At 38.8% G+C, this 26,736-nt stretch overlaps 1 protein-coding gene across 1 annotated transcript in view; it reads left to right on the top strand.

The window, feature by feature from the left end:
• The window catches only part of SLC9A9 (solute carrier family 9 member A9), a 218,157-nt gene extending 194,995 nt beyond the window's left edge, over positions 1–23,162 (top strand). The window contains exons 15-16 of the mRNA XM_049802899.1: positions 18,836–18,941; positions 19,467–23,162. Coding sequence (XP_049658856.1) covers positions 18,836–18,941; positions 19,467–19,697 — 337 coding nt within the window. The 3' untranslated portion in view covers positions 19,698–23,162. The remainder of the gene's footprint in view (positions 1–18,835; positions 18,942–19,466) is intronic.
• The last annotated feature ends 3,574 nt before the right edge of the window (positions 23,163–26,736 follow it).

Raw genomic sequence — 26,736 nt, 5'->3', positions numbered from 1 at the left:
AAATAACTAACACCAAGATTTTAAAACATAGCCCCTTAAAAAAAAAAATCTCATTTTTTGGACAGTCACAGTGTGACTTAGAAATAGTTAACATTACAGGCCACAGTACTTAGTAAGAACTGTCTACTTATCTAGAATTTGAACTACAGATAACAAAAGCCTCTGCTTTTCAAATGGTAACTTTTTGAAGATATTATAAAGATACTTTAAATCAGAACCAGAGAGCGCTGCAATAAATGCTCAGAAACAGAGCAGATTACAACACACTTGTCAAGTAGGTCAAATATCACATTAGTAATCCTGTTTTACAGAATGATAAACTGAAAAATGCATTTACAAGGCAAATCATTGGCTGAGCTAGGATTTCCATCTCCTGAACTCAGAAGAAGATATATTTTTTGTAAAGTTCAGGTAATATTTGTGAAGTACTGAAATATGGTGCCTGACAGAAGTGTAAAGTATGACTATACCTTATGAGTATAGTTTCTAGTGAAAAGTATGCAAACAACAGCTAGTAATTAAACACTTGACAAATTTGTCATAATAAAATAAGATTAAAGCCAAACATTTAAGCAAGAACCAAACTTGAAACATAGGAAAACATTATCAAATGCTTTTAAACAAACTGACACCTTTTTTTTCATGCTTTTGCTTTTAAAAATGTGTCACAAGCCTGATGGATCAAATTAATTCCATTTCTCCACTCTAATGCTTGATGATTCCCTCTGAAAAGAAGAGAATTTGTGAATATATTTGCACACACATCCACAGGGTTGCAAACAAACCTAAGTCCATGTTATTCAAGTGGTGTCTTCACGTAACCAAATCTATAAATTACAAGACACATCCTGAAAAGCTGTTCTTGAGGTATGACAAATCTCCTTGTGCCTAAGTAATTTATCTAAGCAATTCTTGAGAAAACTGCATCTGTTTACTGACACTCAAAGCCATGCTGCTTTTGCACTGCAACTTCTAAGCAGCTCTCCTTGCCATATAAGGTAATGTTATTGCTTATATAAAAATAAGGACTTGCCAGCTAAGGAGGAAAATATATTAAATGAGTGTTTTGCAGTGTGTTCTTATTTTATTAGTCACTAGGTGCTTGACTATATTTCATACTATTAATTTTTTTCCCTTTCTATTATTGCTGTCCTCAGGACTATCTCTTTGCTCAAGTAATCTAATCCTCCTCAGTATTGGTGATATCCTGGTTTTGTTTTGCACCTTTTTATGAAATCTGCTTAAGAACACTACTTCATGCATCAACCTCACTTTCATGTAACAGGACTGTTCCCAAGACTAGGGCCTGAGGCACACCCCATATAGCCTCTGTCCATTCTTAAATGCCCTTTTGTAAGATGACCCAAGCTGGCTAAACAGGAAATTAATTTCTTATCTTCTAATGCATACTATTCCTTTTTGTCTCTCTCTTGAATAATATTTTCCCATGAGGCAGTGTACCTAATATGCTTTACTTAAACCTACCTATATATTTGATCTGTTACTTCAACCTTGTCTAGCAAATCAGTTATCTTATCAAAGATAAATACTGGTCTAGTCTGACACAATCAGCTTTTGTTAAAACACATTGCATTTTATCCAATTTTCCATGTACCTTCATGTCCTTGGATTACTCTTTTCCTTCAAAAGGTGTTCAAAGACTTTGCTTAGTACTGAGGTCAGACTTACATAGCCATACTCAACCCAAAATAATTGTAATCCTCTGTCCTTAACAACTATCCCAGGTCAGACAAAGCTGTATTTGTATATATAGTTGGGCCTTAACTGTGCTGTTCAAATATTTTCCCTCAAAACTGTTTTCCACAGAAGAAAGCAGCTTTCAACTGAATGAAAGTGCCCTTGGAAAATTCTGACTTCTCATTGAAGTGTCAGCCATCAACCCAGAAACATTTTCATCTGAGAAATCAAAGATATTTCTATTACAAATGTTAATATAGCATCTCACAGAAATTGTAGTTTGAGTTCCTCCCTCTGATCAAAAACAGCTTTGCTGGATGTGCAATAGTCAAAAACTACTGTGACAGAAAATCCAGAATAACACCCACCATCACACTCAGATATAGAAAATCATAATTCAGGAAGGGGCAGACACAGAGAGCTCTTGTCTTTAGGTTAGAGGTGTGTATGCCAAAAATAGCAGAGGAAGCTGCTCCAATGGTGCTATGGAAGAAAATTATTAGCTAGAAAGGCAAAAAATATTTTTTCAGTAAAGGTATCATAATCTCTTATCTAAATTATGGCAATACCAGTGATCCAAATGGATGAAAGGAAGTTGCCCCCTCAGGGTGTTCCTTTGGGCTGCTGAAGTGAAACTAAGGAGAGGCAACCTCATTCAAGTCATTCACAATGCTGATACCCACAAATCATCACACACTAGCTACCAGCTACTGCCACATTATTAAGCCTTCTGAATAAGGAGCTAATCAGGTTTCTGGAGACCATACCTAGTATCTCTCTCTTGCATCTCACTGGCTCCCCAGAAGATCTGTCCCTCGGAGAGAAATGGGCATGGGCACTGGGAACACCCTGCCGCAGCACAGCTTCCTCCTTTGCTGCTGTTTTCCTAGGGCCAGAGATGCCTCGCTGATCCCACAGACACAGGTTTGTTCCGGCTCCTTGGAGAGCAGAGGAAATAGCACCACTGGCCAGGAAAAAAGGAGGGAAAACCAGCCCTTCTCCAGGAGAAGCAGAGGCTGCGCAAAACACTAGGATGGGAACAGGGTAGCACAGGGTTGAAGATGGACACAGCTTGGAGAGAGGACGGTCCCAGCTACCCAGGGTGATATAGGACCACACACAAAACCGGTATTGTAGATACTGCCATAACCTGGTAATTTTACTGCTCTTCACCAGTCACAGACATATGTCATCATGATGTTCATGAAGATTGAGTCTAGTTAACACAGCTTTAAGTCTGCTTCTGTGACAGTACTGAAGGTATCTATTGCCTGGGACACCTATTGTGTGTGACACCTGCAGCAAAATAAACATTTGACCCTGTGAAAGCTGTCCATCACTAATCATATCCTGGCTGGGATAGCGCTTTCCCTATGTCCCTATGCACTATTAAATGCCTTGCCACAGCATACTAACAACAGTTCTGCAGAGGTAGACAAATCTTTGAACCGGTGTCAGTTTCCATGAGATCTTTGATGTGATTTGGAGATGTTTTTCCAGAATAGGAGAGAACAGTCCATTACTGCAATTGTATTCAAGTATGTTGGGGACAAGAGTTTAAAAAAAAAAAATCAAAATTACTTTAAATCTAAATACCTTGCACACAGCAATTTTCTCAAGATGCTAAATGAGTTGTGACCTCTGCAGTCTGTTGTTGACAAACTTGAAGCTAGTGATTATAATTGAGTACAAAGGCAATACAGTATTGTAAAACTCATTCAAGAGCTACAGGTTCACACACAAAGATAATGAAATATTTATTCCACTGGTAGAGAACAAAGAGGAGCTTAGATGATGTGCTTCCATAGAATGTTAGCAAGCTAAATGAAGCAGAGCTAAGTAACTAGAAAGATAGCATTTAACAAGTGTAGTCATACAGACATGTGCCTAGTTGTCCCAGGTTATAAGAAAATACAACCCCTCCCACCCCCACAATTTAAAGATTAAATATTTTTCAATTACTAAGCCAATTCTCCTTCCAGAGGGAATTAAATTGAGTGAGCACTTCTATGACTTCCCTAGTGTCAAAGTGCTTCTAAGTTGTTAACTAACTGAATTCATAAAGCTTAAATTTTTGGCTGCACAGGACCTTTTACATTATCAGGTCTGAATTCCTGGACATTAGACTCTTAAATTTCATCCTGTATTGATTTCAGAAACTTGTGCAAGCTAAAGGATACCAGGTGTCAGGAAGGTATCCATTTCAGACCAGAAAATATCATCAATGGAGAGTTCATTACTTCTCTTAAGAATATTTTTCACTAATTAGTCACTGTTAAAACATCTGTTTTGTGTCTTTTATCACAGATTTAGCTTATTTCCTGCATTAATTTATTTTTTAAAAAGAAACATTCCAGTATTATGTATTTTTTCATGAAAAGGTAGTTAGAGGGTTAAGGCATTTTTTTACCTTTTCCTTTATTTTTAGTATTTTGAGGGAAGACTGAGGGTGCTCTTTCTTTCTTACATCCTTCCCAACTTTTTGAAAACCACATTAAAACATGGACCACCACATTAGGCATGGTATTCCAGCAGTGGTCTCACTAGTATGTAATACAGAAGCATTGACACACTAGTTTTATTCTCTACTCACTGTTTGCATGCATCGCTTTCCTCAGAGCTCATGAAAAGTCTTGGCATTACAACTCACAACCACTGCAGGGAAGTTTGGCCCTCCTTGCTTGTTTGTTTTCAGGAATGCAATTAGAGGAAATATATTTGAGCAATACGAGCTTAGCAGACAGTCAAGGTATGTCTACATGACTGTTTTGTCCTTATCATGATTTAGTCTGCACCATCCACATATTATATCATCAGCGACTTCATAGCGGTGAAATTACTGAATATCAGATTTTTTTATTGACCGCTCTAAAACCTGCATTGAAACATTCACCAATTCATGGCAGGTCTCCACTGGCAATTACTATTTCAGGTCTATCAACCAGCCAATTCTTAATCAATTTAATGTATATCTTATTGATACTGTAGCAAGATAATTTTTTATCATAATGCCATTGCAAATGCCTTGACAAAGCATATTAAGTGCAGGTCATTTTTATAAAACTTGTAATTTCATCCAAGGATAAAATTAGATTTATCTGACAAGATCTATTTGCCATAAAAACATTCTCAACAGCCTTATATATATGTCAAAGAGATGTTATTGTCACTGTGTTAGTTCTCTTCCTTGAAAGCCACAGGAAAAAAGTTCCAAATACAGCCTAAAATGGGCTACCTCCAAGAGCTATATTACAGTTTGGAGAAGATTTCTAGTACCAAACACCAGAAAACAAGTTTCTTTTTAAAATTTATATTATGTGATTTTAAACTAATTATGATTCACTAACACTGGTCTGGTCTTTTTTTTATAATTTTTGACAATTTGCAATATTAAGCCCATTTGATACTTAGTCCCCAGATTCCACAGTAAACGGGGTGAAAATAAATGTAGTCTAGTTCAGTTAAATTTTCAAGAAGTTATTTTAACGTCTAGTGCAAGATAGTTACAATTTCCAATTTTGGCAAAACCAAAACATTTGACCCTTTTCTCTTCCCTATTTCTTTTTCATTTTTTTTCTAGAAGAATTTGACTTCAACTTTTCAGGCAGCTCATTTCCTGGTACAGCACTGCAAGCTCTGTATCTTCTAAGAGAGTACCTTGATGACAGCCATTTCTATACTGCAGTATTACATAAAATTCATTAAGTACTCAAAAATATGACTGCTACTGCTAAGAAACCCAGTGAGTTTAGCAGTATGTTTTACATTTCCACACTTTCTACAGTTTTGGGGGGAGTGTTTTGGGTCTAGCTGAGGTAGCAGGGGGGGTGTTTTGGTGAGTTTGGATTTTGGGGTGTTTAAGGTACCATCATGGATTTTGATTCAAAAAACTATTAGAGGTTATCATCCTCGTAATAAATATTAGGTGACCTTCAATTTGTATTATTAATCAACAAGACAGAAATCTAGAAGTAGTGGTCCGTACCAGCATACTGGAAAGCCTTGCTGATTCAGGTGCCTGCGGCAGTATTGCATGCCTCTGACAGGAGCTTGGAGGACTACATGACCTCAGTCACTGGCTGACATGGCAAGGAATGCCTTGTCTTGGGATTCTTAATGGTGAAGCTCTAGACAAGAGCTTACTGTAGTTCAACATGAACAATTCAGCCCTCAGACCACACGTAACTGACACCACCTCAGTTAGAAGGGCAAATCAAACTAACCTATATGGAAGTGAAAATCTGAATACGAAACACCTTACAGGACTCTTGCAGTTCACACACAGTGAGTCTGGTCCATTGCCTTAGCTCAATATGGAAAGCAGGAGGCATGTCATACCTACTGCTGCTCAAAGCTTTTTCACACTTTGAGAAACACACATGCCCAGACAAGATTTCAGTTCTTTGCTTGATCTTCTGTCCTCTACACTAGAGTGCTCTGGTTGTTACTGAATTAGCTCTAGCCATGCCATTGCAGAAGATCGGTTATTTATAGGGCCAGGCTATGCATGCTCCTCTCTCGGGCTTAGAAGTCATTTTGTATCTGCCAGGTCTTAGTCATAGGCATTCCTGGAAACAAAAGCAAGCAAGGCTGCTAACAAATCCAGAAAGCTGAAGGACCATGCTTTGCCTCCTTGCCACAGCAGACTGCAGAGCTAGGTAAACATGCTGGGGGGAGTTAACTGCACTGGTGAAAACAGGTCCCCTCTACATGCAACAAAATTTTGGAAGAACTTGGAGGAGTCAAGTGCCTTCCAAAGTGACTGAATTCCCTCTTATGCTCTCACGGGAGTAAAACAGATCAATGGGCTCAGTTATCCAAATGCTGTCATCCAACCAAACTGTCATCAACAGCCAAGCAATAATTTTAACGCTCACTGAATCAGAACAGGCCATACCACTACTACAAAAAAGTGACTACATCAGTTTTATGCAGGGAAAAAAATAGCAGTGAAAAAAAAAGGAAATTAAATGAGCATAAGCTTGCATAGAGTTAGGCTTTTGAATACAAATCTAGGTATAAATCAATTAAAATGTGAAGGTATTTGGAAATGAGGCATTAGAGTGAAATCTGAGTGGCAGTTCTGAAATCACATCTGGATTCAGAGTTGAATGCAGGAGTTGTCAGAGATGGGGGAAAAAGAGAAAAGCAGTGATCTCAATGAATGTGTTTCTTAACCAAATCACAGTCACAGAACAGCTACACTTGGTCATGCACAGTATAGCTAGTTTTTGTATTATGAGCAACTCATGGCTGAAACCCCAATAGCTGACCTCTCCATCTGTAATGAAACACTGAGAATGAGAAAACCTCATGCTCATTCATGCTGCACTGTACTTCTCCCCACCTCTATTATCGCCTGTATTTGGGTCAGTGCCACCATTGGTACATGTGCGCAGTGTATTACGCCAGTAAACAGAAGGGAATGATACCAAATTAAAACAAAAATTTTTTCATAATCTGTTTCCAGAATCTTTCACTAGAAACATAATGAACTGCCAGACATGAGGTAGACAAGCTTTAAGAGACTGGCTTAACCTCTCTGAAACTGATGCCTGACGAATACCTGCAACAGCTAAATAACATCAAAATAATACATTAAAAAGAATTACAAAAGCATTTTATACTTTAGCCAAACACAGCAATGACCACATTAAAAGGGCACAGATTTCCTTGTACTGTGGCAGATCCATTATTTACCATCATGCTGATGTTCCAGCAGCAGATGGAAAAAACAAAACCCTCCATGTACACCTTGGGGGTTGTACAGAAAAGAGTGGGGGAATTCCCTTACCTTTCCTAGAGGCCTAAGGTCTGGCACCCCCTGTTGCCTTTGCTTGCACAACTGTAATTGTTTTACAGAATCAGATTACACTTCCCTCTATCACAGGCTCCAGAATTTCTTCAGGCAATGATTGCTGTGCCTTGAATACCTACTGTAAAATTACACATCTTTCCATTTGCCTAATTTATTAAGTTCCCACTTGCCTTTTAAAATGTAGTAAAACAGAAGAAAGGCTTACCATTTCTCATTGCAGCTTCTCATCTGGAATTCCAATACAGCTTTGCAAAATTATATCCCCTTCAAATCTTCACTTTAGCAAAAATAATCTTATTTTTCCACCTTTGCCCAACTGTATTTCTACCAAAACCATAGAAGTCACCTGTCACACTTGCAAAAGTCTGTCTTGTTCCCACCTCACCACCTCCCCACCCCGCCCCATGTGTCTCAAACTCTCTCCATCACAGCACGCTGTCCTCACTCAACATACTTTTTTCTATCATTCACTGACTTGCAGGAAAACCTTTTGTGCAAAGACAGATATTAAGAGTTTGGTTATCCCACTCCAGATATATATGGTGATAGAAGCAGTGAGATCATAGAATAGATTCATAGAATCATTTAGGTTGGAAAAGACCTTCAAGATCATCGAGTCCAACCATCAACCTTACCCACTAAACCATGTCCTGAAGTGCTTTGTCTAAGCGCTTTTTTAATGCCTCCAGGGATGGTGACACCACCACTTCCCTGGGCAGCCTGTTCCAATGCCTGACAACCCTTTCAGCAAAGAAATTTTTCTTAATATCTAACCTAAACCTCCCCTGCCACAACTTGAGGCCATGCCCTCTTGTCCTATCTCCAGCCACCTGACAGAAGAGACCAGCACCCACCTCACTACAACCCCCTTCAGGTAGTTGTAGAGAGCGATAAGGTCTCCCCTCAGCCTCCTCTTCTCCAGACTAAACAGCCCCAGCTCCCTCAGCCGCTCCTCATAAGACTTGTGCTCCAGGCCCCTCACCAACTTGGTTGCCCTTCTCTGGACACGCTCCAGCACCTCCATGTCTTTCCTGTAGTGGGGGGCCCAAAACTGAACGCAGTACTCGAGGTGCGGCCTCACCAGTGCCAGGTACAGGAGAACAATCACCTCCCTGCTGCTGCTGGCCACACTATTTCTGATACAGGCCAGGATGACATTGGCCTTCTTGGCCACCTGGGCACACTGCTGGCTCATATTCAGCCGGCTGTCAACCAGCACCCCCAGGTCTTTTTCTGCTGGGCAGTTTTCCAGCCCCAAGCCTGTAGTGCTGCATGGGGTTGCTGTGACCCCAGTGCAGGACACGGCACTTGGCCTTGTTGAACCTCATACAGTTGGCCTTGGCCCATCGATCCAGCCTGTTCAGATCTCTGTAGAGCCTTCCCACCCTCAAGCAGATCAACCCTGCCTCCCAGCTTGGTATCGTCTGCAAACTTGCTGAGGTTGGGATAGATGAACTATCCCAACTGGAAATACAGTGCTATTTTTTTTCCTGTATCTCTTTTATATTTGATAAGCTTCTCTGCTGATCAAATGCAGTTTGATCTCTTAATACATATCTTATGAACTGTTATTTTAATCTGCCACTGTTACTAAACAAAATATCCTATTTTACCTATTCAGAATCCTAAAACATAATACTAGGATAAATACCTCACAATTCTTTCACTCCAAGGAGTATAAAAGCTGCTATTATCCTTGTTCAGTAATTTCTTTTTTTGCTAGGATATCTGCCATAATTTCTTACCCTCAATTGTTCTTTGCGCTGAAATTTGCATACCTCTTGGGAAACATTATATCAGAAGCGTTTTCTAAGTGGTCTTTCTGTTTTAAAATATCTTTACAAAAGCAAAGACCTGGCTTGCCAGAAGGCTGCTTTTTTTGGATTACAGCAGAACCTATTCCTGTGCAATAAGTCTTCCCTTCCTCAACACTGAGCCCTCCACTTCTTAATGTGCTTTCTTCACAAACCTATTAGAGACTTCCAGCTTCATCCAGCTAGCTAATTGTGCATATAATATGGGTTACACATTGGAATAGGCAGCTAGAGAATCTGAAGACAATCTTTGGACCAATCTGCTCACAGGAGTAGAGATTCTCAGAGGATATATTAAACTAAACAAGCTTTCTATTAACAAGGCTTTACAAAGGCTATCCTGCTCTCATCAGCTCAGGTCAGCATAGGGATATTAAAAAACTGCCTTTTTTTTTTAAGTCACTCCCAGTGCCCTCTTACCCATCACTTAACTGGCCAGCAGTACAACACATGACCAAGTACAATACTCTTCCACAAAAGTGCTAAACCATGTCCTGATCTTGTCACACAGGTTTTGAATCTACTTTCACATCTGGAATGAGTATGGTTTCTCACAACTGTACAAATAGGCAATAATATTTTCACGAATACATTGTATGTTCTCCTGTTACTGTCCGCTTTGTCATGGGCTTCACCCAGCACAGGTCACCTTGATGTGCTGCTTTTATGTTCTATAAGAATACACACATACCTGATCACAGTTCTGTTTGTACACTCATGCTGGGCCAAGAGAATAGCTCTCTGGTCTATCTTCACTACTGCACCACCAATCCTCAAAAAACTTTTTCAGAATTTTAGTTTTCCTTGAAGCTTCTTTTCTCTTCCTTCTGGCATGACACCCATCTCCTAATTTACTTTTTATTCCATAGCCTTCTGATAGAAGAAGAGAGTTTCTGTTATTTTTATACAGATCATCCTAGGTTTTCTAAGAGATACAATGAATTATCACTTTTATTTCTCTGCTTTTGTTAGCATCTTTACAAACACAAGCATGCATCAGAATATAGGACATTGTTCCTCCAAGCGTTCCTCCACATTCATAGCTTATCCTTCAATAAAATGCATAAGTAGTTCTTTACAGGATTTTCTCATAGGGGATCATATTTCCCTTTCAAGTTGTACCTTTGTAACTGTGATAGCATCCTCTGAATCTTGGCAATGCAGAAGCTGGAGATTTGTCAAAAACAGCCTCCATAGATCTGTGAACTATTTTAACTGTTATTGTGCAGCTATAGCTATATAATGATAAAATATCTGACTTCCTGAAAAAAAATCCCAAATAATTATTTTCCTATTTTGGTGCACAGACTTTAGCTCTCACTCCATGTCACGAGAGGGCCATAGCAAGAATATTATTCCAGTTGTTGCTTACAAAGTTCTGTAAGCAGACATTTTATTGCTTTCTTTCACTGTACTATTTTAGTTTGAGCAGAATGATGCCCTTGTTTAGAAAGTCTTGTTCACATTACTCTCTTGCTGCCTACTCCTTCCACCACCCTTCTGGTCCCCAAGTTCTCCTCTCCCAGGGTAGAGACACTACAACCATTGCTATTCTTGGTACCTTAGTGGGTACAAGTTCATTGTACCTGATATAATTTATTGATGAGAGGTTTTTAAAAGCTTTCTAGCTTTCACTTTATTTGGATCAGACCTTTTCTCTTTTATTCTATGATGTGATTGAAGTAATTCATTTGATCAAAACCAATTTGTACTTGTACTTCACTGCATTTAATCTTTAAGGTTTACTCTCCCTGCATCTTGCAAATTATTAGATTTGTAGTGCTACTGGTATTAGATTGTCATTAGCAAGGCACATAACCACTACCAGTCCTTATTCTTCACACATCTGTTTTCTGGAATACCTCTCAGGAAGATGGTGATGCCAAAGACATTCTCATGAAACACTCTTCCAGACAGAGTGCAGAAATCCCTGCTAACTTGCTTGCTCTTCTGCATTTGTTCCCTTTACCAGTACCAGGGCTGAAGTATTTTATACAACGAATGTGCTTCATGTGAAGAGCTTGAAAGTGATCTTGTCTGAGGCAGCTGGCATCGGTGTCTTTTTAAGGCCTTAAGTATCTATGCACAGCCAGGTCACACCAGCATTCATCCTTTCTAAATGCAATAATTTAGCTTACTCATGCCAATGGTATCTCCAGTTTTGTAATCATGCTGACGATGTACCACATGCAGAAGTTCACTTTCTGCAGGAAAAGAAACCCTATTGCCATGCCACATGTAGACCTATAGACCAGTTTTGCAATGTCCTGAGAAATTTTCTGTGCCTTCAAATGCACCACGAAATCTTCAAGTTTTCTCTGAGATGAAATTTCTTTTTCTGAATTCCACAGTCATTCAGGTTTTCACAAGCTGAATTATTTAGGTTTTGATTCTGCTGCTGGCTTTGATGCCACATTTATTACACAGGAATTTATATTATTTTTATCTTTTTTTTTTGTTCTAAACACATTTGTTATAGTATTTCCTAATTGTGAAAACAGATGCCTTTCATACACTCCTAGTTTCCTTGGTATAGAGAATACTGTGTTTGGTTTCTTATATTTTGCCTCAGGGGTTCTACTTTATGTCCTGAAGTGAAGCTTGTTTCACCAAACTTCAGATACTTAATTATTTGCCACCTAAGTCTAATCTAGATGTTCAGACTCTTTTATAGTTAATAAAAAGGAAAGTAAGTCATTCTAGTTTCAATTCATTCCAATTAACTCCAGCACTGCAGAATAAGACTAACTGCCTTGGGATTTGGCCATTCCTCTTCATTGATGAAAAAGAACAACGAGTAGATTAGATTTCTTTCAGATAACCTACTATAAGGTGTCTGAAGATAGGGAAGATAAATCCTACCAATGACATCAACTGAATCACACACATTTTTCTGAAGTCACATGCATATCATCAACACTGATGTCACTAGTGCAACACAGTCTTATCTCTTCCTTGTGTGTGTAGCTGACTCCTATGTGACTGTTGGTGCATATTTTTTTTAGTTGGTTGTATTTTGGTTGGTTGGGGGGGGGTTTGTTACATGAGAATCATTTTCTTGTTATTATACAACTTATGTCAGGGAGGTTGTTTCTTCTCTTCAGCTGCCTCACGTGGTCTGCATGTTCCAAAGCTCCTTCTAATGTTAATTTGTCTGACATTAGTGCCTGTTCATATATTCCTTTTGAATCTTATATGAGTATTCTTCTATCCTTTTGCATGCCCTATCCTCTTTTCAAGAGTACCTGCATTACCCACTTATCAATTACATAAGCAAGCCTCCATTTACATCTCAGATTTTTTCTTTGCATGGAGATGTTATATTTGGGATATAATAGACTTCAAATAACTTGACTAAGGTGTCTCAATTCTCCTCTCTGCTTCAGTGAGCTCACAACTAGAAGCCCATGGTCTGCAAATATCCCATTTTACCCATTTCTGCTTACAGAACAAGCCACTTCTCAGTCTGCAGCTACTTCTGTATAAAAAGACCTGACTCAGATCAATTCTATTAACTCCCTCCTTTTTGCCCACATCTCTGCAATGCTTCCAGTTTCAGAGTTGAAAGCAGCAACTGGGGGGGTGTTGTGTTTGGGCATTTTGTTTGTTTGTTTTTTACACACACACACATTTCTGCATAAAAGCCAGTTAATTCTTTGGGTCTGACACTACATCTAGCTCTAGAATCTGACAGACAGACTTTCTTGTAAGGATGCACTGAACTAGTTTTTACTACCACTGATTTTCATCCACCTTCCCTGTTCTCAGACATGAGAAGGTGAAGACAGAAAAACTGACTCTTAAGATAAAATACAGACCTGATTATTTGACTTTGCAGGACTACAGTATAATTCCATTTATCCTCAGTTGTTATAATAGTAGTGGGATTATTTTTTTTTTTTAAACCACCTATAAAAAGAAGAAAGAGTTACAAAGAACTAGAGCAGAATTCACTAGTAACAGCTCTTAGTTAAAATATCATTTGTACTAGATTTAGTGATTCCTTCTCAACTTTCTCCACAGGGCAGATTTGGTTATCTTTACATGTTACGTCACTGTAGATCTCATGGTCTTTTCAAAAAGATACCTGTTATTCTAACAGTTAGAATGTAATCATGCCCTGCACTTTTCAGCCAGTCTACACTGATAACTCCTCATCCAGTGAAGAAAACTCTGCAGGACATGAGAAAACATCATGCTCTCTTGCAGGAGTTGGGAGGAGACCACCCCCCACCACCCCCCCCCCCAAAAAAAAATCTCTCCTTTAGGTGATTTTAATCTGCTGTGCATGTACTTAAGAGCTGGAGATATCTCTGTGCCTCACCAGCTCAGTCATGCACACAAGCTGTTGTATAAAGTAACCAAATAATCTCAGTCAGCTGTTAGCAGAAATTAGCCACGTGCAGAACTTAGCCAGATAATCAAAGTTTCATGGTTTGCCTGCTCCCACTCAAACACTACTGAAATGGAAATGTTTGCTCTTTAGGCTATCACATAGCTAATATCAAAATCATTCTCTGAAAAAAAAAACCCCACACCACAAAACTCTGCCAAGGAACAAAACATCATTTGTCCTTACTACAGAAAATAGATTGAACAAACAGAAGGGACATCTTTTTTTATATACCTTTCTTATGTATGTTTCTTCATAAATAGAACAAAGAGTAATATTAAACTTGTGACATCACTAATTTACAACTCAGAGTTATATAAAAATATTCACAAAAGGAACACTTTAAAATAAAAGGCTACAAGCCTCAAGAAATTTAAAAACCTTGCACAAAGGATGCATTCTGGGAGTGGTGACATTTGTCTCTATCAATTTATGCTTACAGCAGAAATACAGCACCTAGCAATAGAATATTAAATAACATACTTCTAACAAATGTGTATTTATAGCACAGTTTGATATAGGAATACAGCCTCTAGAAAAATCACTTTATGTAATTTTGACTAGCATCACCATAATCCCTGTGCTTTGGGGCTTTTTAATAGTAATTATAGTGTGAGCATATTTGCCTTTGGGGAGAGTTACAGAGCCCCTGTTATACAACGAGGCAAAACGCAAAACACCTTCTAAGCCAAATGCAGGGCTTTACAGAGCTGAAGCAGAGCTGCCATATGTACTTCTGTGGCCCCATCTTCTGCTTGGGGGGGCGGGGCTATTTCTGGGTTTTTTGTTTTTGTGGTTTGTTTGTGGTTTGTTTTTGTCATACCTCATTCTGCACCTGCCCCCTGAAACTACAAGTTATTTCTCTTACTACTATGCTTTTTAGTAGAGCCACAGACTAGGACTTTGTTCCTCCAACAAAAGCAAAGTGAGCCTCCTTTAAGCCTGAGTCAAAAGAGCCACAATATTTCTACCAGAATATTTTTTTCTTATGTGAACATGCTAATGCCATTTTATCAAAAAGATAGGCTTTTTTACCAACATTCTCAAAATTTCATCAGAACATGTCAATTTAACAAAGTGTGCTCATGTGATGCTTATTTGCTGAAAGAACAGAAATTTTGATATTCTGATTTTTCATCCTGATATACCACAAAAAACTATTTTGCCATCTCAGAACTTTCTGCATAATGGAAATCCTGAATGTTCTGCAACATGGCTAGTGGCAGTAGTGTTTCATCAAGATTACCTGAGACTTCTCACTTGAAAAGTCTGGTTTAAGTTACCTGTATGTTTGTGAAGCAGTAACTATATAGGAAGAAGTTTTCCATAATAGATGTTTGTTTCAGGCATAGTGTTTTGGGGGAAAAAAACCACCAACAAACACAGAAATCATGCAATTCCATGGTTTTGTTCCTGATAAATCCTCATGAGATTATTGTTAAATGCACTGTACTTAAAGCAAAGACTTCATATTCCACCCTGGAGATGCCTTTTGCCATTTCTTTGAAATTCCAGTCTAAACTAGATCACATTGTGAAACTTTGAAAAATTGGCTATTCATAGACTTTTAAAAAAACAAAAACACCCACTCTTCAATTTCAGAAGCTAAATTCTGAAGGTCCTGTTGCTATTGAGCATGCTGTACCCTCGCTGTAGGCCCTATTTGAATTGCTCAGCCTCATCAGTCCCAACAACCTGCCTGTGGTTCAACTTCAGGCTACATTGTTCAGACATTTGCTGACTGTCTTGTCTGCAGTGGCATTGACTTCTTTGCTTGTTGCTGGGCAGTACAGAAAAGGACATCGTATGAGTCAAACTCTGCAGAGACAGAAGCTAAATCAGGAAGGGGTAAACAGATTTAGATGTTGAGTCTGGTGTCAGTGGGACAGGGAGAGGAACTGTGCCTGGCTAGTGGCAAGGGAAGACTGGAACTGCCTGGGCAAAGAGATGTTCAAATAGCAATGAGGGAACCCAGGCTAAACATTTCTGGGCATGTAAACTGAGAGTCGAAACCTGAAGATACAGGGAATCAATAGAAAAATTGGTATTTGGTTATGAAAGTAAGGCATGCTAATGTGCCAGCACTGTATATGGATTAAAATTCCACACATGTGCATATACAGGTATGCTGAATTCAGTTTCCCAACTTAGAAATTATCACCTTGACCATATTAATAATGTTTTTTAACACAGTGTATTGTACGGTGTAGAATTTGAGACATGCAGGTGGGCTGTTCTGTCTGTGCAGGGTTGAAGTGCAAATCTAGAAGTGGATTGATGCATATAATGTTTTCATGCTTTTCCCTATCCCTGAATTAGACAGGCATGAATTTGTTCGGCAGTAATTTCTGAGTTACGCTAAGAGGTTTACACTTAGTTTCTTCCAATTTTTAAAGCAGCCTTAGTGGAAAATCTACCTTTTTCTATTACACTATTTAAATTATTTCTCCCTGGAGATGCTGGGAAATGCATCTGGAGTGTGATAAGACTTCTTTCCAGCCCTAAAATGCTATAGGCCCATGTCTGATATACTTTTGAAATGCCAGCACTGCACATGGATTAGAATTCCTCTTTCATGCTACAGTGAATGATGTGATTATGTCTGTAATACTATAAAGCAATTCTGTCAACAATAAAGAGGAAACATTTATGGCATAGGTCATTAAAACAATGAAAAATAGGCCAGTGCAATTTAAGTTCCTTTAGTGGGCTGAATAATAACTAGTTAAATAAGGAACGAAGAGATAAATAATTTATTACAGATTCAGAAGCATCACAACAAGCACAAGAAAGTTGTCTTCACTTTAAAGCCTCTTGAGATGCAGTTTAAAGCAGAAGCATGGACAATATGCAATGAATGTATTGGAACAAATGCAAAAGGAAGGGGAGTTAGAGAACCTGTTGCAGCCCCAAACAAAGTCACTACTCAACTTCAAAACATCAGCATACACACATAGCAACCAGTTAAACACACCAGACACAAAAGTTTATGCTAAAAGCTGTGGTGGCTCAAAAGACTGAAGACTGCTGTGGCAACCAAGTAGATAGCCTGTTTCAGCATGCACCCTCTATTCCTGTCTGATGTGGTGCTGGGCTTCATGCAAACATCGGAGGAAAACAGGACTCAAGGTTTTACTGAGAGATATAAAAGCTCATTATAAAGTTATGAGGCTGCTTAGAATTAAGGCCTAGCTCAGACATCATCAGATTAAGGAGGAAATGTAGAGTAATATTCAGCTTCGGTTACTTATTCTGGAAGAGAATAAAAGAAGAGAGCAGACAGAACTCAGTATAATCAAAAGTGACTTCCATTACAAGCCTGTATTTTTCATGCTAGGTCTGACAACTCCGTTGAAATAATTCAAGTTGTTTGTACTAACAAAGCCAACATTTCCAAAGATTAAAAACTAGAATTGTGCTCCTACTTCCATTTTTGGCCTTCTAATTAGGTTTTTCCTGAAGTGCTGAAAAACAACTCTAATCGATGGCTTTCCTACATTGCCTTTTAAATAATAGCTCTTAACTGCTTGGCACTTCAGAGGTTCCAGATAAGGTTGGGAGTGGATCAGAAAAGGATTGTTTGGTTTGATTTTACTCTTACAGGAGGAAGAGGATCTACACCTTCCCTGCACAATTTGATCTGACAAGATTCCCACCTTGATCATGGTTCTGATAAGAATTTACATTAAAATCTTACAATCTTTTTTGAAGTAGACTCAATTTTTCACACTAACTCATTATATGACCTTGGATGAAGGAATCACACAAGCTTCTGGACAAATGCAATTTATTTTTTTAAAAATGCAAATACACAAGAAATGCAGATGTTATAGAACAACTTCCATGGCTGTAGTATAGAGAACAGCAGAGCAAGTTTTTTAGCCTTTCAATCTGTAACCGAGGTCATAAGGGTGTTTTACATAACAGTTTCTTCAGGATACAGAATTTGTACTTTGTGTATAAAGCAGCAATACCCTAAACAATCAATAATGAAAGAAAAGGAGGCACTGGAGTGGTTACATTTAAGACACAGTTACTTGCTCAGTATTTCTACAATATTGCTGTAGAGCTTGAATCACTACTCAGTTTTACATTTGTTCCTTTCTTCTTTAAGGAGGCAGAGAGAGAGAGTGAGGGAGAGAGAACAAGCAAGAAAAAGGAGCAGGGGTGAGAAAGTGGGATGACAATCAATAAAGTGAATTTTCCTTAGCAGCAAAAATAGCTGACAGACCTGCTTCCCAAAGAACAGTGAAAATTACTTTGCGAGTAAAAGTAGCAAAGATAAGTCAACTTGAGGGACTCATGGGAGAGCTGTTATTGACATATATGAGGATGATAATGATTGCTCGAGATAAGCATGTTTTTCTTTCATCTCAATAAAGCACTTTTGGATGAAGAGTTTGGAAGGACAGGTGTGAGACAATAACATAAAGCCTGTTCCTAACTGATTTACATAATTTTATACAAAGGAACATTGATGTATGAAGTGTAAAACAAATGCATTGAATGCTGAAAATAAAGTGTTACAGGGAACAACTTATGTACACTCCCAGCAAAGAAACTTAATATTTTATGAAATATACTTTGCCTATTGAAGAAATGCACTGATTTTACAAAAGGCTGAGTACATGTATTTAAGAACATTTTCTGTTCTTACATAAAGTAGCTGATACAGTTGCATCTTAAATTGTTTCCTGTTGAAATTGTATAAGAGGTCATCTGTCTGCTGTAAGTGTGACAATAGTAAACAGGATAATCTAGTACACAGTTCCTCTCTTCCAACTCCTACTGCATTTATGAATCCCACAAGACAATCCCTTCACACTTTCTGGCACCCTTCAAAAGACAGATTTTGAGCATCAAGTGTTTTGGGTTTTGTTTTGGGGGTTGGGGGGGCAGGGCTTGGGGTTTTTTGTTGTTACTGAAAAATACTAGACAAGACTGATGACAGATGAATGTATGCAGTAATGGGTGAGTAAAGAGATGGTATTTTCTATGTTTCCATTCAGTTAGACGATTCCCTCGTGCTTTAAAATGAAATTTCTTTGTGTAATAGAGAAGCATCTTAGTATCAATACCTGTAGGGGAAATATTCTTTAACAAACTTCACAGATACCTAAAACCCATCTTAACCCACACTGGTCCACCTCTCACAACAACATTACCTGCATGGTGTAATCCTGTTGCCAAGCTTCTGACCAGCCCCAGTGCATATGGCGTAAGTACCTAGCTCAGTTAATTGTATTTAAGGTGTAATCGAAGACCTCCTATACTCAATGAAACACTTTGATAAAGGCCCTTTTCCAAAGCTTATTACTTTTAAGGCTAAGAATTATACAGTTTCTTCAGGGTTGCGGAGAAGAGGTCTCAGAAGCTACAGTGCTACATTTCCCTACATTTTCAAGAATGTCCACTAATACTGTGAGCTTCAAATATGACTCATGTTCTAAATAATTCAGCCAGACACTGAAAGTATTGGCTACCCATCAGTGATATTTAAAGCACTGAAATTATCTTAAAGATCTGAAGGGTAGGTTATGTTTCCCAACACTGCTCAAGAGCAGAACATGGTAAGCAACTATTTGCTTTAATCAACATCAAGATGGTAAATTAACACCTAAAAAAATGAGCAAATAATGAAATAAAATGAGTGGAATTGCATCAGACTTGTTCACTTGAGCTTTAACAAAAATCCTCCTCAAAAGTCCCCCTTCCACTGATCTTTTTTTTTGTTTGAATACAGGATCAACCGAAGGATGATGACACAGATTATATCATAGATAATGATGAATTGACTGAAAACTATGAATCATCTGCTCACATACCAGTGCCAGCGCAGGACAGAAGAGGCTCCACCCAGGCTACAGGCAAGGAAGATATTCATGAAGGAGACCTAGGATTAGGAGGATACAAACTCCAGCTTGAACACACTGCAGATCAACCACAGATGAATTCATTGGCACAAACAGTGTAATGTTAATTACAAGAAATAAGACTAAAACAAAGAAATAAGATACCATTATATGAACAAGAGGCTAGAAAATGTACTAAGCACAAAAATCAAAGAAAACTTAGGTTTTACCAACTAAATGCCTGCTTCCCCCCAGGAAAATGTTTACCACCATCCATATACCTACAGCAATACACAGGTTTTCTGACTGCAGCAGTTTTTACTAAGAAAAAAATGTAGGGCACTGCCAGCCCACTGTAAATCCATTAGTCATGTGTTCCCTCAGCATTTGACCAGACGGTGTCCCTCACATGGACACAGGCCTTTCAATGTTGCTTATAGTCTTTAGTCAGCTGGAATAGAGAAATAGCTTCCTAACATATTCATGCTCACATAATGACAGCACTTATTATACAGCTGGTTCTGAACAGATCCACAGATAGCTACTACGCCAGTAGCTATTATATTTATAAAGAAGCAGCAGAAGATTCTTTGTCCAATAAGTACGTGATGTAAAAATACTTAAAACATGCATTGCAGCCTGTCAGTCTTGATAGATCAAGCTCCTTCATGCTCACAGTATAGGCTTTCCCTGGCAAACAGCCCACTATTTGCTTTCTAAATGTACCTTATAGCCTAGTCCATACAGGGTTGCACCAGGTTGCCGAACAGAACATTGATAGTAGGAGACATTGAAGTCTATGAAATCAGCAACAGCCCCCCTTTTACTGCTGCACTGAATGGGTACAACCACTATTTAAACAGCAGTTATTCCAGAAGACATTCATTATTACAGCTTCACAGCACACAAAGCTTACATGCTGGGAAAAGTTTCGTTTTGCAAGATCATTCTAAATGTATGCTTTGATTTAGGTAGTCAACTTTCTTTTTTTTTATGGTTCAAGGGAAATGAGTTGTTTCTAATCAACTATTTCTGCAAAAGAGCTATAACTTAAGACTAGCTACTCCAAGGATAAATTTCTACGTCTCTCGAGTTATGCTGGGCACTCAATATCACACTAGTGATTAGGACAGTGGTGGTTAGATATAAAAAAAACAAGAGGAGAGTTTAGGTATGAAAGCATTAATTGCATCTGCATAAACGCAGTAACTGGATAAACAACTGGTCAACCTACATACAGATAGCTGCCATATACTATTATCAAGCATTAGCACAGAGCAGCTTTTGCACATATCAGCTAAGCAGTGCAAATACAGGGATAAAGCCAGGCTTTTGTTGTTAGAGCACATGCCTTTTCTCACCACAGAAGTTTCAACTGTGCACAATAATGTTCCTACTAAGAAAGTTGAACCATAAGAAGTTTTTAAATAAGGTCATTCTTAATATACAAAGACAACAAGAATGCAAGAGATTTGTAATCTGCAAGAATAAAAATCAAGCCATCTCCATGAACTATCATAAAGCTGAATAGGTCTTGATTTCACCAGAGATGGAAGCTGAAATACAAACTTGATTATATTTAAGTTTCAGTCATTCTTTTCCAGGCTAATTAATTTCTGGTTAAATGTGACTCCAGAACAGCTGTTTTAAGCATAAATTTGAACACTGGAGTTCTATATGCTGTTGTGAAAGATCAGAAGCTTAAACTGGCATTTTATTTTCCACTAAACACTAATCAAGATACTGCAAAGGATCTTAATCCCCATGTGGTTTAAAACAAATTTGCCTCGTTTAGCTGCATGAGGTGGGAAAAGATGTGCAGCAGGTTGCAAGAAGGGATGGAGAATGGATGAGGAGGTAAGGTTTTATGGCCTAGTACTGTGCACCCTACAGCATGCAGCAGAAGACAGCAAAGATAACAGGAGGCAGGATAAGCAGGTAGAGACACACCGCAGTGAGGTGAATATGTTGCAAAACAGTGAGAAGGTATTATCATGGATGAGTGCTAATAATCCTGATTTCAGTAGCCAGAGTTTCCAATTTCAGTCTTCAAAAGTATTGAGTGCATGTCACCAGGCTTCCTAAGCAACTTGGGAAGCACAGATCCCAGTCCTTAGATTATGGGGGGGAGGGGGAAATCAATGAATCACTAAAGTATTATGAAGATGCAAAGCTGTTTTTCACAACTGCTACATGAACTGGAAATGACAAGCTCTTCAACAGTTCTACTCTTAGATTCTACTCTGAAATGCATCCTCCAGCATACTCTATGGGGTTTTTACTGATTTATTTATTGTGCCTATGTCCAAATTTCTCACATTTGTGCAATGTGATAAATGGAAAGCTCTGGGGTCTGAAATTCTCTGTTTATCAAAAAAAAGTCTGTAGTGAATGCTCTCCACAGTTCTGCCTGGATGCCTTAAAGGACTACTGTACTCAGTAAAGAAAGTCATCTCTTGCAACAGAGGAGTGCATACTTCACATCTTCACAGGTCAGATTTTTATGCTAAGACTATGAAGAGGCTGAATCAGTGGTCCCAGAAGGATGGGTATTTATCCTCTGGGACCATGCTCAGTAACCAAAGGATCATTGGCTTTTAGGAAAATTAGTAATTTGAGCTGCAAGCAAACCTGAAATTTCTACTAAACAGCAATAAAAGTCTCAATTATCCATTACACTATTCGGCCTTGCCATTTCCTAATTTTAAGATATTCTTGATCTGTGTGTCATCAAAAGAGAGTTAAAACAACATTAGAACAGATGATATATTTGTATTCAAGGAGAAATTACCAGCAACTAGTAATTCTTCACGACTGTTTGAACAGAGTAATGGATGTTAAGAGAGGCCTTAAATGTTAATTTACAATTCATGCACTGGAGATTTAAACTACTCAATATCACAGTGTTTGACTGAACATGCAAGTCACTCATGATAAATGTGAAGCTATTCTTCCCATCTGAGTTAATTAATAAAACACTGCTTGGAAAATGAAATGTAAAATACATTGTCAAAAAGTAGTGACTGCATAGTCAGTATGAAGGCCAAAATATTAGGAAAGATGGAAATCTGCAATATTGCTAAACCTTTCAGGTTTCAGAAGTAATAACTGAAACTTCATACTGAACTGCAGAGTGTTTGGCGAAGGTTGGAAGCAGCAGAATGAATCCTGGCTATACAACAGAGCCAGTCCAAAAAGACACTGTACTAAAAATATCAGGTCACTATGATAACTTTCACAGAGAAGTGCAACATTTAGTAACCTCACTGAAAGCCGGGGGCATTGGAAGCAAACATTTATGTTGCCATGTTAAAAGCTCAAACTTTTCCATAGTAACCACATTAGGGCTATCTTCAGCAAACTGATTAACTCCACACATAACTTAAGCCGCTAAACTAACTGCATTGAAGTCACAAGAGCAGTTCACACCCTTTCCACCTAGCAATTCATGTGCCTTGCTGGGCTGAGGACAGTCTGTACAATACGTCTTTATTTCCTTTTGAAAGCTGGTCTGTATTTTGCTATCAGCCATCAAGTAATGCTGAGCCTGTAACATCCCACTTGCTGTGTACATTTGAGTACAACATAAATGCAGCAATATACATAAGTATTTCAGATGCACATGAGCATTACACATGTGCCTTCAAAATTCTTTGTTTTCACAGAGATTAATATCTGTAGACAAAGAATTCTCAATTATGCACTTCAGAGAACAAAGAAAATATCCTGCATAGCCACTTTAGCGATTGCAAACTACTTCTAGGAACAAAGTTGTTTTCCCTTACTTCCTTCTAGCAAAACAGAAAATAGCCCTTTTCAACATTTTAAAGCAAACCAGTTCTGAGCATTTTAAATAACTTAACACACACATGCACATCTCTGGCAATATAATCCCAACAGACATGAGTTCTACTCAATGAACTGTAAAAGCCTTGTCGACATTTTTATTCTATAAACAGTCTTTCAGAACTTGAAAATTCTCCAGTTGATCTAAATTTCCTAAGCAAATGTTAGTTTAACCCACAGCCTTGGTCCCAATACCAGTCAATTTTTCAGATCATGAAATCCCCTCCTTCCTTTAGCTCAACGGTTAGTTTTTATGGTAGGCATTACTGTTCAGGAGAGTTAGACAAAACACCTGAACATGTTTTTCCTTGAATACTGGTTTGTTTATTGCTGTTTTGGGGTTTTGTTTGGCTTTAACACATACAATTTTTACATCATAATCACATACTGGAGTGCAAGTTTCTGAACAGTATGAAAGAAAACTTTTCTGCCAATGCAGTACCTGTCTTTATTTGTCCCTTTCAAGTGACTAAAGGAATAGGACAGCCTAGTGCAATGATGGCCACCAGCCAAGAAAATATCCCCTTCAGCCTAGTGGTGCTAGTCACTTCCAGATTTAAAACAACCTGCTGGACATCCTGATGTGTGTTAAGAAGCACAAATACTTCAAAAAGCAAAATATAATGTCTGTCAGCTCTGTGGTGCCAATCAATGGCCCACATTTATCTTTGCCATATGAAAAGCACAGGGACTGTCCTACAGTTAGCCCAAGGTGTCAAGCCTCCATCTCCAACTTCGGCTCTGTTCCTAACAGCCCCTTAGCACCATCAGCATCGGCCCATTGCAGCTGCACTTCTAGAAAAGCCACCAGCCAAGACCGTCCTGTACTTCCATGGAATTCTGCAGGAAAAACCCACAGCCTTCATGTTTCCATTTACACCCTTCCAGCTTTCCCACTGTTAACAGCCACATTGGCTTCCTCCCACAACCACCCACCCTGGCTCTGGGCAGTCTTCCCTCTCCACACCAGGAGGCAGCAAGAGCTGCACAAGCTCTGCTGCATAATACATGTAACAAATGATTCTGCTCACAAATAAACCTTTTTTTGCCAGTGTCAGGGCAGAGGCAACATTTCCCCTGCCAAATTCAGTGTCACTGGTCACCATTATTCCCTTATAAAAATCAGATCTGAGGTACAGAACAACAAATACCATTTCAAGCCTCAGAGGATGCCAAATCTGAGCAAGTCAAATTAACATCATCCTTCTGAGGACCCTGCAGAGCTTGAAATTCTGGTGCGAAAAGCAGTAGAGAATACTCAGGAGTGTTTTCCAGCTACTGTTCTACATCATTTTTACCACATAGCTGTCTGTCTCTGGTGTGCCACAGCAAAGGCAGATGGACATAAAGAAAATACTGGTACCTCATTCAGTAAGGATTTGAAACTAGAGAGCGCACTACACCTAACAATCTAAACACTAAAAGAAATAACCTTATGCCATGGTATTAGGCATTATGCAGGCCTAGGACAACTTACACACAAGTGAGTTGAAATAGGATAATATCCTGTAAGCATAATGAGATTTCTTATTCCAGAGGTACAGTACCTTCTAAATATAACCCAGTACTTTAGAATACATGCCTGACTGGAAGTGAAAATATGAGAGAAAAGGAAACAAGTGACGAAGGAAGGAAAGGGGGAGCAAGGGGGAGAAGAATCAGTGCCAAGAGATATTCAAATTGAAGAAGATCAGAAAAATATTCATAGCAACTGCAGACTAAAACCCAAATTAAGTATTTGCCAGTAGTGTGAGAAACCAAGAACTAGCTTGAACACTCCTAAAAACTTTGCTAGAGCTGTATCCCTGACACTGCTACTGCACTGTAAAAACTTAGGCATTCCACAGGCCTAAAGGGAACCACTGCTGCCAGCTGAAGGTTGACCAAATTGAAAGAAAATGAAGAAAAAAGACCCAAGGTGAAAGACTAATCCTTCAACAGCACTGTTAACAAAGCAATAAAAGCTACACAAGCCTGATATTTGCAAAAGTGTGGAAAAACAACTGAAGATAGAAGTTCTTCAGTCTTCCTTATTTCATCTCTCCCTCCTATACCAGCTATTCATTTATTTTTCCACCAAGTTGTCTCTTTCACCTTCTCTGGTTTACCCTTTAAGATGAAAACATTAATTTCCCCATCCCCTGGGCTAGTAAAATTCTATCAAGTCCTTTTCCCCCTTCACACAATATGCACACCCAACACAATTTGAATAGTTCTTCAAGAAGAAACCAGTATGATGCAAGAGTGTGTGAACTGTAGAACTTCTACCCCAAGTAGAGATCACACCCAAAGGCAGGTGGGTCAAATACATTGCAATATCCTTTAGGCTATATCCTATGGCTAGTTAAGAGCAAGTGCTCATATATTTTTAACTACAGGACCCAACAGGAGCAAAAAGCCTTAAGAAAGGCTACAGAAACCATTCTCAGTGAGGCAGACATGACATGGTTTCAGAGCCAGTGAGCAACATCATACAAGCAATCTGTCTGCATGTTCTTTTCTTATAGTAAGGACAAAGCAGCTTAACCTTCAAAAACCAGAGCACACTAGCTTACACCTACCATTGGGGGTGCCAGTATTGTCCCAAAACAGGGTTCTTCACCTGGTGTGCGAAGAGCCAATACCACACAGAGTCAAGATATTTGGTGCAGGCATGTTTGCTTTCTGGTACCGAGAGCCCTGCTGGCACTGTTGATTTGAGAAGTGACTAGAGCACCTTTTCGATGGAAGCTAATGTGAAGTAGGTGCTTGAGACAAGCACTCTAGTTTCTGCTGAAAGAACCATCAGGCCTATGCAAAAGAAAAAAATTATCTCTGTTCTGTTTCTTGACTGTTTTGTTTTCTGCAAGGATCTGTCTGCAAACATTGAAACGCTGATATTTACAGGCCTGAACACCAGTAATGGAAAATCTGCCATGGACCCTCAAGCTCCCTAAATCTGGCTGAGAACAAACATCGTCCCCCTCTGCACAAGCCCCCCCATATGCCAGCATCTGGCAGGGTTTCACACTGACATGGTTCATTGGAGAATGCAATGGTCTATCCCTTAACTGAAATTTTAAAGCACTGGGAAAGGATTTCAGTATACAGGCAGGAACATGGATTAAGATTCCTTGACTCCTAGTGTAGTTAGGTGCACTGGGAGCATAACTGTAAGCCACCTCTGCCAACAATTAATTTTCACTTCAAAAAAACCCAAACAGATAAGGAGCACTATTTGCATATGTTTGTACCCAAAGTCAGGTATTCCAACTAAACTTCCCAAGGAATAACACTATTATGGCCATTTTACAGAAGTTTTCACCTTCTGTATAT

Source organism: Accipiter gentilis, chromosome 6 (genome assembly GCF_929443795.1).
Source record: "Accipiter gentilis chromosome 6, bAccGen1.1, whole genome shotgun sequence".
NCBI lineage: Eukaryota > Metazoa > Chordata > Aves > Accipitriformes > Accipitridae > Astur > Astur gentilis.
The sequence above is the reverse complement of the archived record's forward strand: the minus strand, read 5'-3'. Positions and strand labels throughout refer to the sequence as shown.